This window comes from Theropithecus gelada, chromosome 1, assembly GCF_003255815.1.
Source record: "Theropithecus gelada isolate Dixy chromosome 1, Tgel_1.0, whole genome shotgun sequence".
NCBI classification, from domain to species: Eukaryota; Metazoa; Chordata; class Mammalia; order Primates; family Cercopithecidae; genus Theropithecus; species Theropithecus gelada.
Window position 1 is genome coordinate 64,085,011 of NC_037668.1, and position 14,318 is coordinate 64,099,328.

At 50.4% G+C, this 14,318-nt stretch overlaps 1 protein-coding gene across 2 annotated transcripts; it reads right to left on the reverse strand.

Annotated features, from left to right (window-relative positions):
• Positions 1-5,856: 5,856 nt before the first annotated feature.
• Positions 5,857-10,171, reverse strand: LSM10 (LSM10, U7 small nuclear RNA associated). Of its 2 annotated transcripts, none has more exons than XM_025379794.1 (2): positions 9,829-10,171; positions 5,857-6,594 (listed from the first exon to the last, which is right to left on the reverse strand). In XM_025379794.1, the coding sequence occupies exon 2, from the start codon at positions 6,568-6,570 to the stop codon at positions 6,199-6,201; it is 372 nt and encodes a 123-aa protein (XP_025235579.1). In that variant the 5' UTR covers positions 6,571-6,594; positions 9,829-10,171; the 3' UTR covers positions 5,857-6,198. The 2 variants fall into 2 exon arrangements, with proteins under 2 accessions (XP_025235579.1, XP_025235587.1); XM_025379802.1 differs by having other exon boundaries at positions 9,680-10,171.
• Positions 10,172-14,318: the final 4,147 nt, after the last annotated feature.

The following is a 14,318-nucleotide window of genomic DNA, read 5'->3' on the forward strand; positions in this document are numbered from 1 at the left end:
AGGGATTCCGGAAGCCCTGACTCTGACAAAAATGAATTTTGGGTTTTCCAGAGCTCTAATTATCAGCTAGATGAATCACTCTGTGCCGACACCACCATCCCTACCCCCAGGAGACTCTCAGCTGATTGAAAATACAGGATTTTAACAAAGGAGAGGAGGAGGAACAGAAAGCTGGGAGGAGAAGTAGTAATGAATAGAAACCAAAGGTGTCAGCCAGAGGAAATGAGAAACTGTCATCAGGACACCAGCATGAGGAGACCACTGGGACACACACACACACACTCTCACACTCATGCTGACATACTCTTGCTGGCTCTCCAACTCTGGGCTTACTGGCAGACGGTGCTGCCATAACAAAGTGACGCCTGTCACAACAGCATGAGATCGTTGCTTGACGAGGTATAGGCAGATCTGCCTATCACAGAAAGAGGGAAAGAGGCCTTCAACCCCTAGGGGCTTCCTCAGGCTTCTGAACCCCAGTCTCCCTTACTGGTTGGCTCTGGCTTCTCTTTGTCACCAAATCGCAAGGCCTAAGTCTGGCAAATTCGGAGTGTCAGACCTACACTCTGTGGCTAGGTACCACCACTGTGATGAACAAAGGCACCTCTTATCATACTCTATCATCAGTATGATGCCAAGAGTGCTGGGAAACGGAATAGCACAGTAGTTAAGATCATGGAGTTGGAGTCATACAGACCTGAGTTCAAATCCCCATTCTGTAGATCACCTTGAGCAGGTCACGTAACTTCTTTGAGCCTGTTTGCTCATCTGCAAAATGGTGCTATTGATATATGGGGTTTTTATAATGATACAATAAGATTACTTTCAGGGCTGGGCAGTGGCTCAAGCCTGGAATCCTAGCACATTGGGAGGCCGAGGTGGGTGGATTGTCTGAGGGCAGAAGTTTGAGACCAGCCTGGCTAACATGGCAAAACCCCATCTTTACTAAAAATACAAAAATTAGCTAGGCATGGTGGTGGTGGGTGCCTGTAATCCCAGCTAGTTGAGAGGCTGAGTGGGGGGAATCATTTGAACCTGGCAGGCAGAGGTTGCAGTGAGCTGAGATCGCACCATTGCACTCCAGCCCAGGCAACAAGAGCGAAAGCCCATCTCAAAAAAAAAAAAAAAAAAAAAGGATTACTTTCATTCCACAAGATTGATGGAGTGCCCACTATGTGCAGAGCACTGAGCTAGATGCTGGAGATTGGGCATAACCAGACAACAGCTCTGCCCTCGTGGAGCATCAGAGCACCCAGCACGGGGCAAGTAGTACAATTCGACAAAGAGTAGCTGTTTTTTATATATTTTATTTTAGAGACAGGGTCTTGCTCTGTCATCCAGGCTGGAGTGCAGTGGCACAATCACAGCTCACTGCATCCTCAAACTCCCAGGCTCAAAAGATCCTCCCACCTCAGCCTCTCGAGTAGCTGGGACTTACAGGTGTTGGCTACCATGTCTTGCTAATTTTTAAAAAGTTTTTTATAGAGACAGGGTCTCACTATGTTGCCAGGGCTGGTCTTGAACTCCTGGGCTCAAGTGATCCTCCCACCATCAGCCTCCCAAAGTGCTGGGATTATAGGTGTGAGCCACTGCACCTGGCCAGTAGCTATTTTTCATGACCATTATGGTGCCTATCTTGGCACTCTGCCTCTAATTAGCCATGGGACCTGGGGAGAAACCCTTTCCCTCTCTGGGCCTCCGTTTCCTCAGCTGTAAAATGACAGAGTTGGACTGGTTCAGTAGCAGCAGTTCCCAACTTTTCCACCTTCAAAGCCTTTTTTAGTCTTTTTCCCTCTGCCTCCACACTATCCAGAATCTGGTGGGAGAGTAACACTTTGCATTGTTTTTCATCTTTTCCTTGGTGTTCTCCCCTCCTTCTCTCACACAGATAGGTTATTCTGTATTCGTTGCTTCAGGAAACAAAGGATACAACAGAATGCTAAGCCCATTTTTAGCTTCTGAATTCCAAAAGCTTAGCTTTCAGGGAGGAATGGACAGAATTGTTGTGCAGATACAAATTTAGAAAACTGTATACCAGGGGGATCTGGGAGTCTGAGATTGAGGAGGGGGGTCCCTGAGAAGAGAGAAGCTTCTTCTCAGTCTTCTAACTGGGAATATCACCTGGGCCCAAGGGCTTGAGAAGCAGAGAGGAGCTGTGCTCCTTTTCCGGGGTGGGGCACCAGGGAAGTCACAAAACCCTCTGGAGAAATGGCTGTGTGCTGCATTTTGGACAAACAGGACCTCACTCACCTAAGACCCAAGAATGTTCTCGGCCGAACATGGCCTGGGGAAAGCAGAATAACAAAACAAAACTCTGCACACCTGAGAGGGGTATGGGTTACACTTGGAGGGGGTCTTTTGATGGGGGGCGTGGGGAGCAACTGAACAGCAACCTTCATGGGCTGATGACAAAAGATCACAACCAAATGAGAACATCTCAGTGGATGCCAGCGTGACTGGATGACCAAATCAGACTACGCTTCCCATGCTTTGGCACCTTGAAAGGAAGAGCCTAGAATTCCAACATAATGCCAAGGAAAATGGGGGAACAGTGAACTGACTGCAATTAACTTTCTGCCACTCTGACTGAGTGGGGCAAAATACAGGAATTCAAGGGAGTTAAAGAAAATTCAAGTTCTGTTTCGTGCACACCAGAAACTGGAACCAACTACGCTCTGTCCACATGCCTTGTGTCATGTGCCCCACCCCCTCCCATTTCTCCACTCTCATCTGCCTCTCTCTCCCTCAATAGCCACAATGTTATTATTATTGTCCCAAATCCCCAAGCTTTCCCACCCCAGGACCTTTGCACAGGCAGTTTCCTCTGCCTTGTCCTGGCTTTTTAAATGACAGCCTCCTTCTCAGTTTAACTACTTTCCTGCTGGATGGGGTGGCTCAAGCCCTTAATTCCAGTGACTGGGGACAAGGCAGGAGGATTGCTTGAAGCCAGACGTTTGAGACCAGCCTGGACAACATAGTGATACCGTCTCTTAGGGAAAAACAAAAAAAAGTTATGAAATTAAGACAGTGTGGTGGCATGTACCTGCAGTTCCAGCCACCTGGAAGGCTGAGGCCTGAGCCCAGGAGTTCAAAGCTGCAGTGAGCCATGATCGCACCACTGCTCTCTTGCCTGGGCAACAGAGCAAGACCCCATGTCTTAAAAAAAAAGATTTCACTTCCTCAGACTACATTTTCCAAAATAAAACTACCTGTTATTGTCTCTCAAAAGGCCCTGTTTATTTCCTTCAGGGCACCTGCAAATATTTTTACTTTTTTAGTTTATCTGTTTCCTTCACTAGAATGTTCACTTCCTGAGGCAAGACCCTTGTTCATTTCGATATTCCCCAGTTGCTACCACTGTGCCTGGTACATAGCTGCTGCTCAAGAATGACCTGTGGAATGGCTGACCAGTGGCAGTTGGGGAGTTCCTGGCTTCCCACAGGCTTGTGAGCCCCTTCCTGGGCCCCTGACAGCCTTTTCCAGCAAGCCAAGACCAGATTACAAAAGACCCATCTTTGGGGATTGAAGACTCTGCTGTGCTCTAACCCAGGGGCTTGGCAAAAATGTGTCTCTGCAGGGCCTGGTTCCCCTCATTCTCATATGTCTTCCCAAGACCTTGCCTAGGAATGACAGAGGGCCACTGGGGTCTGACACACGACACTTAACGAACATGTCTTGGGCCTCTCTTCTCAGCACCCACACTAGCCTTACTGCTTCCCTTGCTGCTCTGCTGAGGATGGAGAAGCCCCCGGTGTGTCATCACAGACTCAGAGCTCGACTTTTCCTGCATCCCTAAGCTGAACCCCCAGCTAAGACCTCTTCGTTTTCTCACACACAGGCACACATGTGGGAGAGGTCTGCAAGGGAAGCTGCTGTGGGACTCCCACCAGTTCCTCATCTCTCTCCCCACTTGCGAGGGTATGGTGATGTTCCCACAGTGAAGGCCTTCCCTCTACACCTGCCCTCTGGTTTCTCTTTCCAGCAGTCACTTTGTGGGGTCAGTCCTTTTAACTCCAGTTGTCAGAGCGGCCGGAAAACTCAGAAGTTCTCCCTAAAGGCAAAGGGCAGACTTAAGGGGCTTCTAGACCTGTAGGCAATAAAATAAATACAGTATGCAAAAGAATCACGGTGGATGGGTGGATGTGAATGCAGATTCCTGGGTGCTAGACTCCGGTTCAAGTCTAGGTAAAGAGGAGCCAGGAAAGTGCATTTCCTACACATATCCCAGTTGGTCCTGATGAGGTGGTCTGTAGACAACACCTGACAGACGGAACCAGAATGTGAATGCAGTGCCCTCAGGCTGCTAATGTCCACATGAACATTCCTCTCAAATCTCTCTCAAGAATGACAGCATCTTAAGGTCAGGGGCCCTGCTTTATTCAAAACTCTGCCACAGCAGTTCTCAAGCTGGATTTCATCTTTGTTTTCTTTTCTTTTTTTTCTTTTTTTTTGTTTGAGACAGTCTTGCTCTGTCGCCCAGGCTGGAGTGCCATGGCATGATCTTGGCTCACTGCAACCTCTGCCTCTTGGGTTCAAGCAATTCTCGTGCCTCAGCCTCCCAGGTAGCTGGGATTACAGGCACACGCCACCATGCCCGGCTAATTTTTCTATTTTTAGTAGAGATGGGGTTTCACCATGTTGGCCAGGCTGGTCAGGAACTCCTGGCCTCAAGTGATCCATCAGCCTCAGCCTCCCAAAATGCTGGGATTACAGGTGTGAACCACTCTGTTCAGCCTCATCTTTGTTTTCTTTGACCACCTCCCCCACTAGGGTATAAGCTCCTATATAAAAAGGTTCAAATCTCACTTGACAATGTGTGCTTGGCCAGACCTGGGGGCTCACGCCTGTAATCCTACCACTCAGGGAGGCTGAGGCAGGAGGATGGCTTGAGTCCAGGAATTCAAGACCAGCATGGGCAACATAGTGAGACCTCATCTCTATTGAAAACAAAACAAAACAAAAAGATGATGTGTGCTTAGCAGAAGGCCTTGGCACATGGCAGGTGTGCTGTGGATATCTGATGAGTTCAAACTCTCTGGTTCCACAGGACAAAGCCATTTTCTTTCTTTTCTTTTTTTTTTTTTTTGAGACAGAGTCTCCCTCTGTTGCCCAGGCTGGAGTGCAGTGGCGTGATCTTGGCTCACTGCAACCTCCACCTCCTGGTTCAATTCAAGCGATTCTCCCACCTCAGCCTCCTGAGGAGCTGGGATTACAGGTGTGCATCACCACGCCCGGATAATTTTTTTTTTTTTTTTTTTTTTTTTTTAGTATAGACGGGGTTTCACTATGTTGGCCAGGCCGGTCTCGAACTCCTGACCACAAGTGAGCCACTTTCACTAAGACAGTTGTTTGCCTGTGGCAGGCCTAGAATGACAAGACAGCTACTACAAGGACTTGGGTTCTAACCCTGAGAACCCAATAATTCTCAGATCAGAGATGGAATTCCTGCTATTAGCAGAGCTCTCACACCCCAGGGGAGGGCCCAGGTTACTCCAATCTCTCTGCTTCAAGAAACAGCAATGAGACTAACAGCCTCTTCAACAGGGACTGAGTAGAAAAGCCATTTTCCACCTGCCCAGACTGAAGTACTCTCCTACCATTCTCAAATTGCTACATATTAGAATTGACTGGGAAATTAAAAAACTCCCAGCCCTCAGACCATACCCCATACCAATGAAATATGAATCTCTGAGGGTGGGACAGGTGATTCCAATGTGCAGCCAAGCTTGAGTCTGCCCCCGACTACACAGGACGGTCTGGGAGCCCAGCACACAGAAGGGAAGGCCTGGGGCATGGACCTGTTTGTATTCAAGTTGGGTTTCACAAGAAAATGAACACAACTGCAAGAGGAATGGAGACAGTTAGAGGTGGCTTAGACTGAGCATGTTTAATTACCCTCACTGGGAGAGTTGAAAACTACTTGACAGGTTCCATGATCAATAAGTCAGAGATTCAGATCATCAAAAAGGGGGATTGTCACCTACCCCAAGGCCACAGACAGATAGGATTCTGGGTCCCAGAGGGAGTCTAGGAGGTGGAACCCTGTGAAACGCAGCTTTGACAGGTGGTGTCTGTTGGACACCAGCTTCTGGCCTGGCCCTGCTCTCTTCTCGGGTTCTAGACAGGGTGTGAGGGCAGGGAGCTGGCTCCAGAGAACACTGGAGGAAGCCGAGTTGGGGCCAGGGCTTGCTGAGGGCCTCACTTATAGTTTTTGGAGGGAAATTCCCACCGGCCTTGGCCCTTGCCACCAAAGTTCCGCACCCGATGGATAATCTGCAGCTGTTGCTCAATGGTCGAGGTGATGTTCACGTCATCTGGGATGTGGACGTAGCGGACATTGCGGCCTGTCACAAAGAGGTCATCCAGCTTGACCTGATGCCCCCAACGGTCCGTGTAGGTGACTTTGGCCAGGCGGATGTTCATGAAAGCATCGACATTGTCTATGCGTCCATGGGCCACGCTCTCATCCCGCAGGTCCACAGTGGTTACCCGGCCCTGGAGGCCCTGCAGTAGGATGATCAGGCTGTTCTCAGAGATGGTCCGCTCCTTCACTGAATGGCTCAGTGCCATTCTTCCACACCAGCTGCCTGCTTGCTGTGGACAGGAGCACACAGATGGCAGCTATAGCAGGGTAGGGGGTACAGTTGCCAACTCACCTCCACCAGGTTCTCAAACAAAATTCCCAGCACAGACCACCTCTGCAATTTTTGTATCTGTGGACACAGATACTTCCCGCACATGTCTCATGGAATCCTCACACCAACTTGCAAGCCAAGGATTACTTATGCTTATTTTATGAATGAGAAAAATATGGCTAGGATGGCCAGGCACACTGGGATACACCTGTAGTACTAGCTACTCAGGAGACTGAGTGGGGAGCTTCACTTGAGCCCAAGAGTTCTGCTGACCTGCTTGGGCAACATCGCGAGATCCACTCAGTTTGAGACCAGCCTGGCTAATACGGTGAAACACCATTTCTACTAAAAATACAAAAAATTAGCTGGGCGTGGTGGCACACGCCTGTAATCTCAGTTACTCAGGAGGCTGAGGCAGGAGAATTGCTTGAAGCCGGGAGGCAGAGATTGCAATGAGCCAAGATCGCGCCATTGCACTCCAGCCTGGACAACAAGAGCAAGACTCTGTTTCAAAAAATAAAGAAAATGATGAGCATTTCTACTGAGCCAGGGACAAGAAAAGGATGCCTTTTATGGCTTCTAATCAACAGTAAAACATAGGTAATGGTCAATGCAATGTTCAAAAAATGATTACAGAAAGAAGGGAAGGGAAAGAATTTAGAGAAACAATAATTATAAAGAAAGATCACTGTCCTTGTTTGTCAATTATATGATTATCTACATTGAGAATTCAAGATAAATTATTAGGACCAACAACAAAAGTGAGTATCATTCCTAATAATACATTAATTTAAATAAATCAATAATTTTTAAAAATGAAAACTATGGCTAGGAGAGGCAACTTGCCCAAGGTCACAGTAAATAAGTGGAATTGCTGGAATTCAAATCCGTAGCCGTAGGCCAGGCACGGTGGCTCCCACCTGTAATCCCAGCATTTTGTGAGGCTGAGTAGGGTGGATCGCCGGAGGCCAGGAATTCAAGACCAGCCTGGCCAACATGGTAAAACCCTGTCTCTACTAAAAATACAAAAATTAGCCAGGCATGGTGGTGTGCACCTATAATCCCAGCTGCTCCGGAGGCTGAGGCAGGAGAATCGCTTGAATCCGGGAAGTGGAGGCTGCAGTGAGCCAAGATCATGCCACTGCACTCCAGCCTGGGTGACAGAGAGAGAGACTCTGTCTCCAAAAAAAAAAAAAAAATCCATAGCCGCCTGGCTCCAAACCTCACACCAGGTGTACATTAGAATCATCTGGCAAGTTTTTAACTCGACCTTCCCCACCCCAGATTCTGATTCATTTGGTTAGAGGGGTGGGCCCAGATTTCCTATTTTGTAAAAGCTCCCGGCCGGGCGCGGTGGCTCACGCCTGTAATCCCAGCACTTTGGGAGGCCGAGGTGGGCGGATCATGAGGTCAGATCGAGACCATCCTGGCTAACACGGTGAAACCCTATCTCTACTAAAAATACAAAAAAATTAGCCGGGCATGGTGGTGGCACCTGTAGTCCCAGCTACTGGGGAGACTAAGGCAGGAGAATGGCGTGGACCTGGGAGGCAGAGCTTGCAGTGAGCCGAGATCACGTCACTGCACTACAGCCTGGGCGACAGAGTGACTCCATCTCAAAAAAAAAAAAAAAAAAAGAAAGAAGAAGAAAAAAAGTTCCCCAGGTAACTCCAAAGTGCTGAGGGGTACTGGTTAGAAATGCATAATCTCAGGTCTCTCCCCAGGCCTGTTCTGAGATAATCCACTCCTTCACTGAGTGGCTCACTGCCATTCTTCCACACTGACTGGAAACAGACTCTGAATTTCAACATGACCCCGTATGTGAATTAGATACACGTGAAGGTTTGAGACTCAGTGCTTGACACCAGTAGTTCTCATACATTATCAGAATCATCTGATACATACAGTGTGTATCAGAATCATCTGAGGAGCTTGTTATCTCAGCTTGCTGGGCCCCACTCCCAGTTTGACTCAGGAGGTCTGAGGTGAGGCCAGAGAGAGTCATTTCGAACATATTCCCAGGTGATGCTGATGCTGCTGGTCAGGGGCCCACACTCTGGGAACTATTGGTCTATACCATGCAGCTGTTAGGTAAGTAGAAATTTAGGTAATGAGGCTGGGCGCAGGGGCTGACGCCTGTAATCCCAGGATTTTGGGAGGCCAAGGGGAGTAGATCACCTGAGGTCAGGAGTTCAAGATCCACCTGGCCAACATGGTGAAACCCAGTATCCACTAAAAATACAAAAATTACCTGGGCATGGGAGCACCTGTAATCTCAGTTACTTGGGAGGCTGAAGCAGGAGAATCGCTTGAACCCAGGAGGCAGAGGTTACAGTGAGCCAAGATTGTGCCACTGCACTCCAGCCTGGGTGACAGAGCGAGACTCTCAGAAAAAAAAAGAAAGAAAATAAATCTAGATAATGAATTGGGGGGGGGTGACCCAACCGGTAGTATATAAGGTACATAGGTTTTGAAGGTAGAGAAACCCAGGCTGGAATCCTCACTCCACCCCTAATTATGTAAACCTAGAAAAGTTAATGTCTCTGAACCTGTTTCCACATTTATTAAACTACAGGCGAAACAAAGCTACCAGAATTACACTCCACTGAAGGTACTCTCCTTTGATTTCAACGTACCCCGATATTGTATTAGTGCACTAGGTCTTACCTATCCCTTATTTTCAGACCCTGAGTTAACGGGGGTGCAACGCTCTCTCTTTACGACCTCACTCAGCATCCCGTCCAGGGCTGTGCAGTGTGGCACTGAGCGTGGCAAGCTAGACTAGGCCAGTGATGAGCGGGGCTGGGAGCTAAGTCCTTGGGCAGGGCCTAACGACCAGCCACCCGGCTGCAGCCTGACGAATCTGCGATCAAGCAAAGGTATGGGGTTGCTGCTGCGACTGCAAAGAGCAATCACCGGACCTCCAGTCAGGCCCAGGTTCTAGGACAGGCTCTGCCACCTTCTAGGAGGGAGACCACTTAGCAAACCACTTAGCTTCTCCAAGCTAGCTAAGCTACCGGTAAAACGGGACGAGCACCCCTTACTCAGAGCAGCGGGAGCGGGTCTGGGGAAATGAGCTATACTCGGTAAATGGGGAAGAAAACGCTTCCTGGGCTCCGGCACCTCCTTCCGGAGGTCCTGGCATCCCCCGCATTCCACCCCGCGGCTCCCTGCACCGCCGACCCAGACCCACCACGCGACATTCCTTCCGCTTTCCCCGTCTGGGTCGCCGCCGAAGCTAGCGGGCGCCTGGACGGGCTGCCTCCCGCCGGCTGCAGCAGGACGGAGAAACCACGCCGGCGACCGGGCCGCTCTGTCCTCCGGGCGCAGAGTGCGTCAGTGCTCTGCGAGTCATCGCGGCACGGAGAAACTACGATTCCCAGAATGCTTCGCGGCGCGGTGCTCGCGCTCAGCAAATGCCGGCCTGCGTCATTGAAGTCTCCTTCACTAGTCGTTCATTCACTCCGCACGCATTCTTGAACGGGCACCCTGGGCCAGGCTCCTTCCTAGGCTCCGGCATAGAGCAGTGACCAAGATCAAGTGGCTCCCCGAGCTGATGGCGCTGCAGGGGAGAGAGTCTTAGGAAAACAAACAAGACAAATAGGGAAAAAGTTCTTTAGAAGATTGAAAGTGTGACGTGGTAGTGACTAGGTGGTCTTTTATTGGATTGTCAGGGGTGTCCTGAGAAGGTGACATTTGAGTTGGGATTAGTGACATGACGCCAAGCTTGTGAAAACTATGGGTGGAGCATTGCAATTAGAGGGAACAGTTTGTTAAATAAAATTTATAGGAGGCAGGGCTGGGCGCGGAGGCCCACACCTGTAATCCCAGCGCTTTGGAAGGACAAAGCGGGAGGATCATTGGAGCCCAGGAGTTCGAGACTGGTCTGGGCAACATAGGGAGACCCTGTCTCTACAAAAAATAGAAAAAATTAGCCCACTGTGGTAGTGTACACCTCTGGTCCCACCTACTCGGGAGGCTGAGGCAGGAGAATTGCCTGAACCCAGGAAGTGGAGGCTGCAGTGAGCTCAGATTGTACCACTTCATCCCAGCCTGGGCAACAGAGCAAGACTCCGTCTCAAAGAAATAAAAAAAAAAAAGGCAGCCATTGGTTTGGACAGGGCTCCTGCACCAAGCCCAACAGACAAAACCAAAATGGAGTCACTCATGCTAAAGTTCCACATCACCAAGTGGAAACTAAGTTGCTTATCTGATATTCAGATAAATCAGAAGAGTGAGAGATACTTAAATCTCCAAACCATCCAGTTTTAGCTGGCAGTATAAGGAAGTCCCCTCTGCTTTAGCCTTCAAAGTTACAAGGAAAGTAACTTTGAAACAACCAATCTGCTTTTTGTTTTCTGTTTCTGCTTTCCTCAGCCCTTTTCTGTCTGTAAAACCAATCTCCTCTGCTCAGCTTATTTGAACACTCATTCCGTTTTATAGAATGAGGTGTTGCCCAATTCTAGAGTTGCAAATAAAAGCCAAATTTAACAAATTTAGCAAATAAAAGCCAAATCACCAATTAAAAGTCAATTTTTTTCTTTTCACAGTTCATGCAAAGAACCTGGGGGAAATGACCTTGACAATTTAGGAACACAGGAAAGGCCAGGGAAGCTGGGGAGAGTGGTATAACAAGAGACCAGAGAGGAAGCAGGAGCCAGAGCATATAGGACTTTGTGAGCTAAGGTAAGGAGTTTAGATTTCATGGTTAGGAGTGCAGCCTCCGGATACAGTGCCTAGGTTCAAATCTGCTCCTGGCTGTGACTGGGCAAGTTAGCTATCTTCTCTGTGCTTCCATCTTCTCAACTAGTACTAGAAGTGCTATGATAGGCTATTGAAAGGGAGCAACGTGATTTGATTTACTTGTAGAGACAGGGTCTCACCGTGTCACCCAGGCTGGAGTGCAGTGATGTGATCATAGCTCACTGCAGCCTCAACTTCCTGGGCTCAAGTGATCCTCCTGCCCAAGCCTCAAGAATAGCTGGGACTACAGGCACAAGCCACTGTGCCCTACCTGATTTACATTTTTTTTTTTTTTTTTGGAGACGGAGTCTCGCTCTGTCGCCCAGGCTGGAGTGCAGTGGCCGGATCTCAGCTCACTGCAAGCTCCACCTCCCGGGTTTACGCCATTCTCCTGCCTCAGCCTCCCAAGTAGCTGGGACTACAGGTGCCCGCCACCTCGCCCGGCTAGTTTTTTTGTATTTTTTAGTAGAGACGGGGTTTCACCGTGTTAGCCAGGATGGTCTCGATCTCCTGACCTCGTGATCCGCCCGTTTCAGCCTCCCAAAGTGCTGGGATTACAGGCTTGAGCCACCGCTCTCGGCCCCTGATTTACATTTTTTAAAAGTCATTCTGTATAGCCTTGGAAAAATCACTTTCTTCCTCAGCCTCAATTTCCTTATTATGAAAACAAAAAATAAGGTTTTTCTCAGAGAACTGGGAGATTTGAGTGACTTTCATTACTGTGTGAAAGCACCTGGCACAGAGAAGCAGCTCAGTAAGTTAGGCTTCTTGACTGGGCAGGGTGGCTCACATCTGTAATCCCAACACTTTGGGAGACCAAGGCAAGAGGACTGTTCAAGCTCAGGAGTTTGAGACCAGCCTTGGCAACATAGTGAGACCCCATCTCTAAATTTTTTTTTTTTTTTGAGACGGAGTTTCACTTTTGTTGCCCAGGCTGGAGTGCAATGGCCCGATCTCGGCTCACCACAACCTCCATCTCCCAGGTTCAAGTGATTCTTCTGCCTCAGCCTCCCAAGTAGCTGGGATTACAGGTATGTGCCACCACACCCGGCTGATTTTTGTATTTTTAGTAGAGACCGGGTTTCTCCATGTTGATCAGGCTGGTCTTGAACTCCCAACCTCAGGTGATCTGCCCTCCTCAGCCTCCCAAAGTGCTGGGGTTACAGGCATGAGCCACCGAGCCTGGCCAAAAATATTTTAAGAAATTAGCTGGGTGTAGTGGGTGCGCCTATAGTCCCAGCTGTCACAAGAACCTTAGGGTGTCACTTTGCCATGCGGAAACCTCTGTGGCTAGCAGCGCCTGTGCTTGACTTTTGCTTGTGCCTGCTGGGCTCGTTCTGCCCGCTCAGTCTGGAGGCTGAGCTCAGCTCGCACTACGGGCCCGGATACCATGCCTGCCAAAGGCGTGCCAGGTGTGGAGCAGTGAGGGGTGTGTGAGTGAGCACAGGGTCTGACCACTACACACAGCCAGATATGCTGGCTGCTGCAGCGGGTGGGCAGCTCCAAGCCCCGGCACGGGCAGCTCCAGGCGCCGGCACAGGCTTTGGCTCTGTACAAGGCTGCAGCTGGACCAGACATACCGCAAGTGGCTTCTGCTGTGGGCACCAGCATCTGGACAAGGGGAACACAGTGGTGGCCGAAAGCTCAGAGACACCAGGAACCACAGAGCCCCAGAGAGGGTGTTACAGTGTGTCACAGCCCTGGCTTGGGGAGCCCCGAGGTCTGGGTCCCAAAAAGGGCTGCTGCTTTTCACCTCCCGAGGAGCAGGGGCGGGGCATGTTGGGGGGCGGGGGCGTGTTTCAGTCCATGTGTGTTACAGCTTTTTCAGTCCTACCGCCCTGTGCGGCCCGTGGCTCCTGGCCCGTGGCTCTTGGGCTGGCTGGGCCCCGCCACTGCTTCCTGTCATGTGGCGCAGCTACCCGCTGGTGGAGGGTGGTTCCCCAGAAGGGTCCCCACTATTCACTCCTGCAGTCTGGGAGTGTGTTACCACCCGCAGCTCAGCTGAGCTGGCCAGGAATATGTTACAGCTCCTTTCACTCCCGCTGTTTGGCGGGTCCCAAGTTCTTGTTTCGCATCCAGGAAGAATGAGATTATGTGGATAACTGGAGGGTAAGCAAGCGGGAGAGAGCTTTACTGAGTGACAGCACAGCTCTCGGGAGGCCTGAAGTGGGTAGCTCCTTTCTGCAGGCAGGTCCTGTGGAGTGTCTGAGGCTGGCTGAGTCTGGGGTTTTCATGTGCTCAGAATGGAGGAAGTGCATGCTGGTTGGCCCATGGGTGGCCATGGGTGGGCCTGGAAAAAGTACCATCCAATTGGCTGGAAGACATCAATGAAGTTCTTACTCCTGTCCTGGACTCCACCTGGAACAGCCCCACCCTCAGGCTTCAGGCCACCCCTGGCTTGAAGGTGGGGTTTCAATGGGGATCTGCCCCTTCTGCCTAGGAACCTGACTGCCTCCTGGCACTATTAACATGCCGTCTGCTGGTGCCCAGGTTTCCTGGGCTGAGGTGCCTGCAGGCCTGCACCAAGCCACCGTCAGTCCCTTGGCCTCCGTCCCAAGCTTATTGGTGCCCAAAGTCTGGCGGGGGGGTGCTGAGGCAGCAGGGATTGGTGTGTCAGTGTCACCCCAAGTGCACGCACACCAAGCTGGGTCACAACAGTGGCGGGGCTTAGCCACAACTTTGCTCTGCACTGGAGTGGGCGCCAGGAGTGGGGAGAGGCCCGGGAGTGGGAGCAGGCACTTTTGAGCCTGCAGGGGCAGGGGCTTTCTGGGCCCTCAAGAGCACAGGGATGCCCGACTCTGGAACCATGGCTGGGCGGCTGCAGCTGTGCCCAGGAGTGAGGGCTCCATGCCCTGCCAACTTGGTAGGGTGTGGGGCTCCTGCTGGTATCACCTGTTTCTGGCCCCTGCTGACTCCACAGAGCACGCAGCCCCGGCTGCA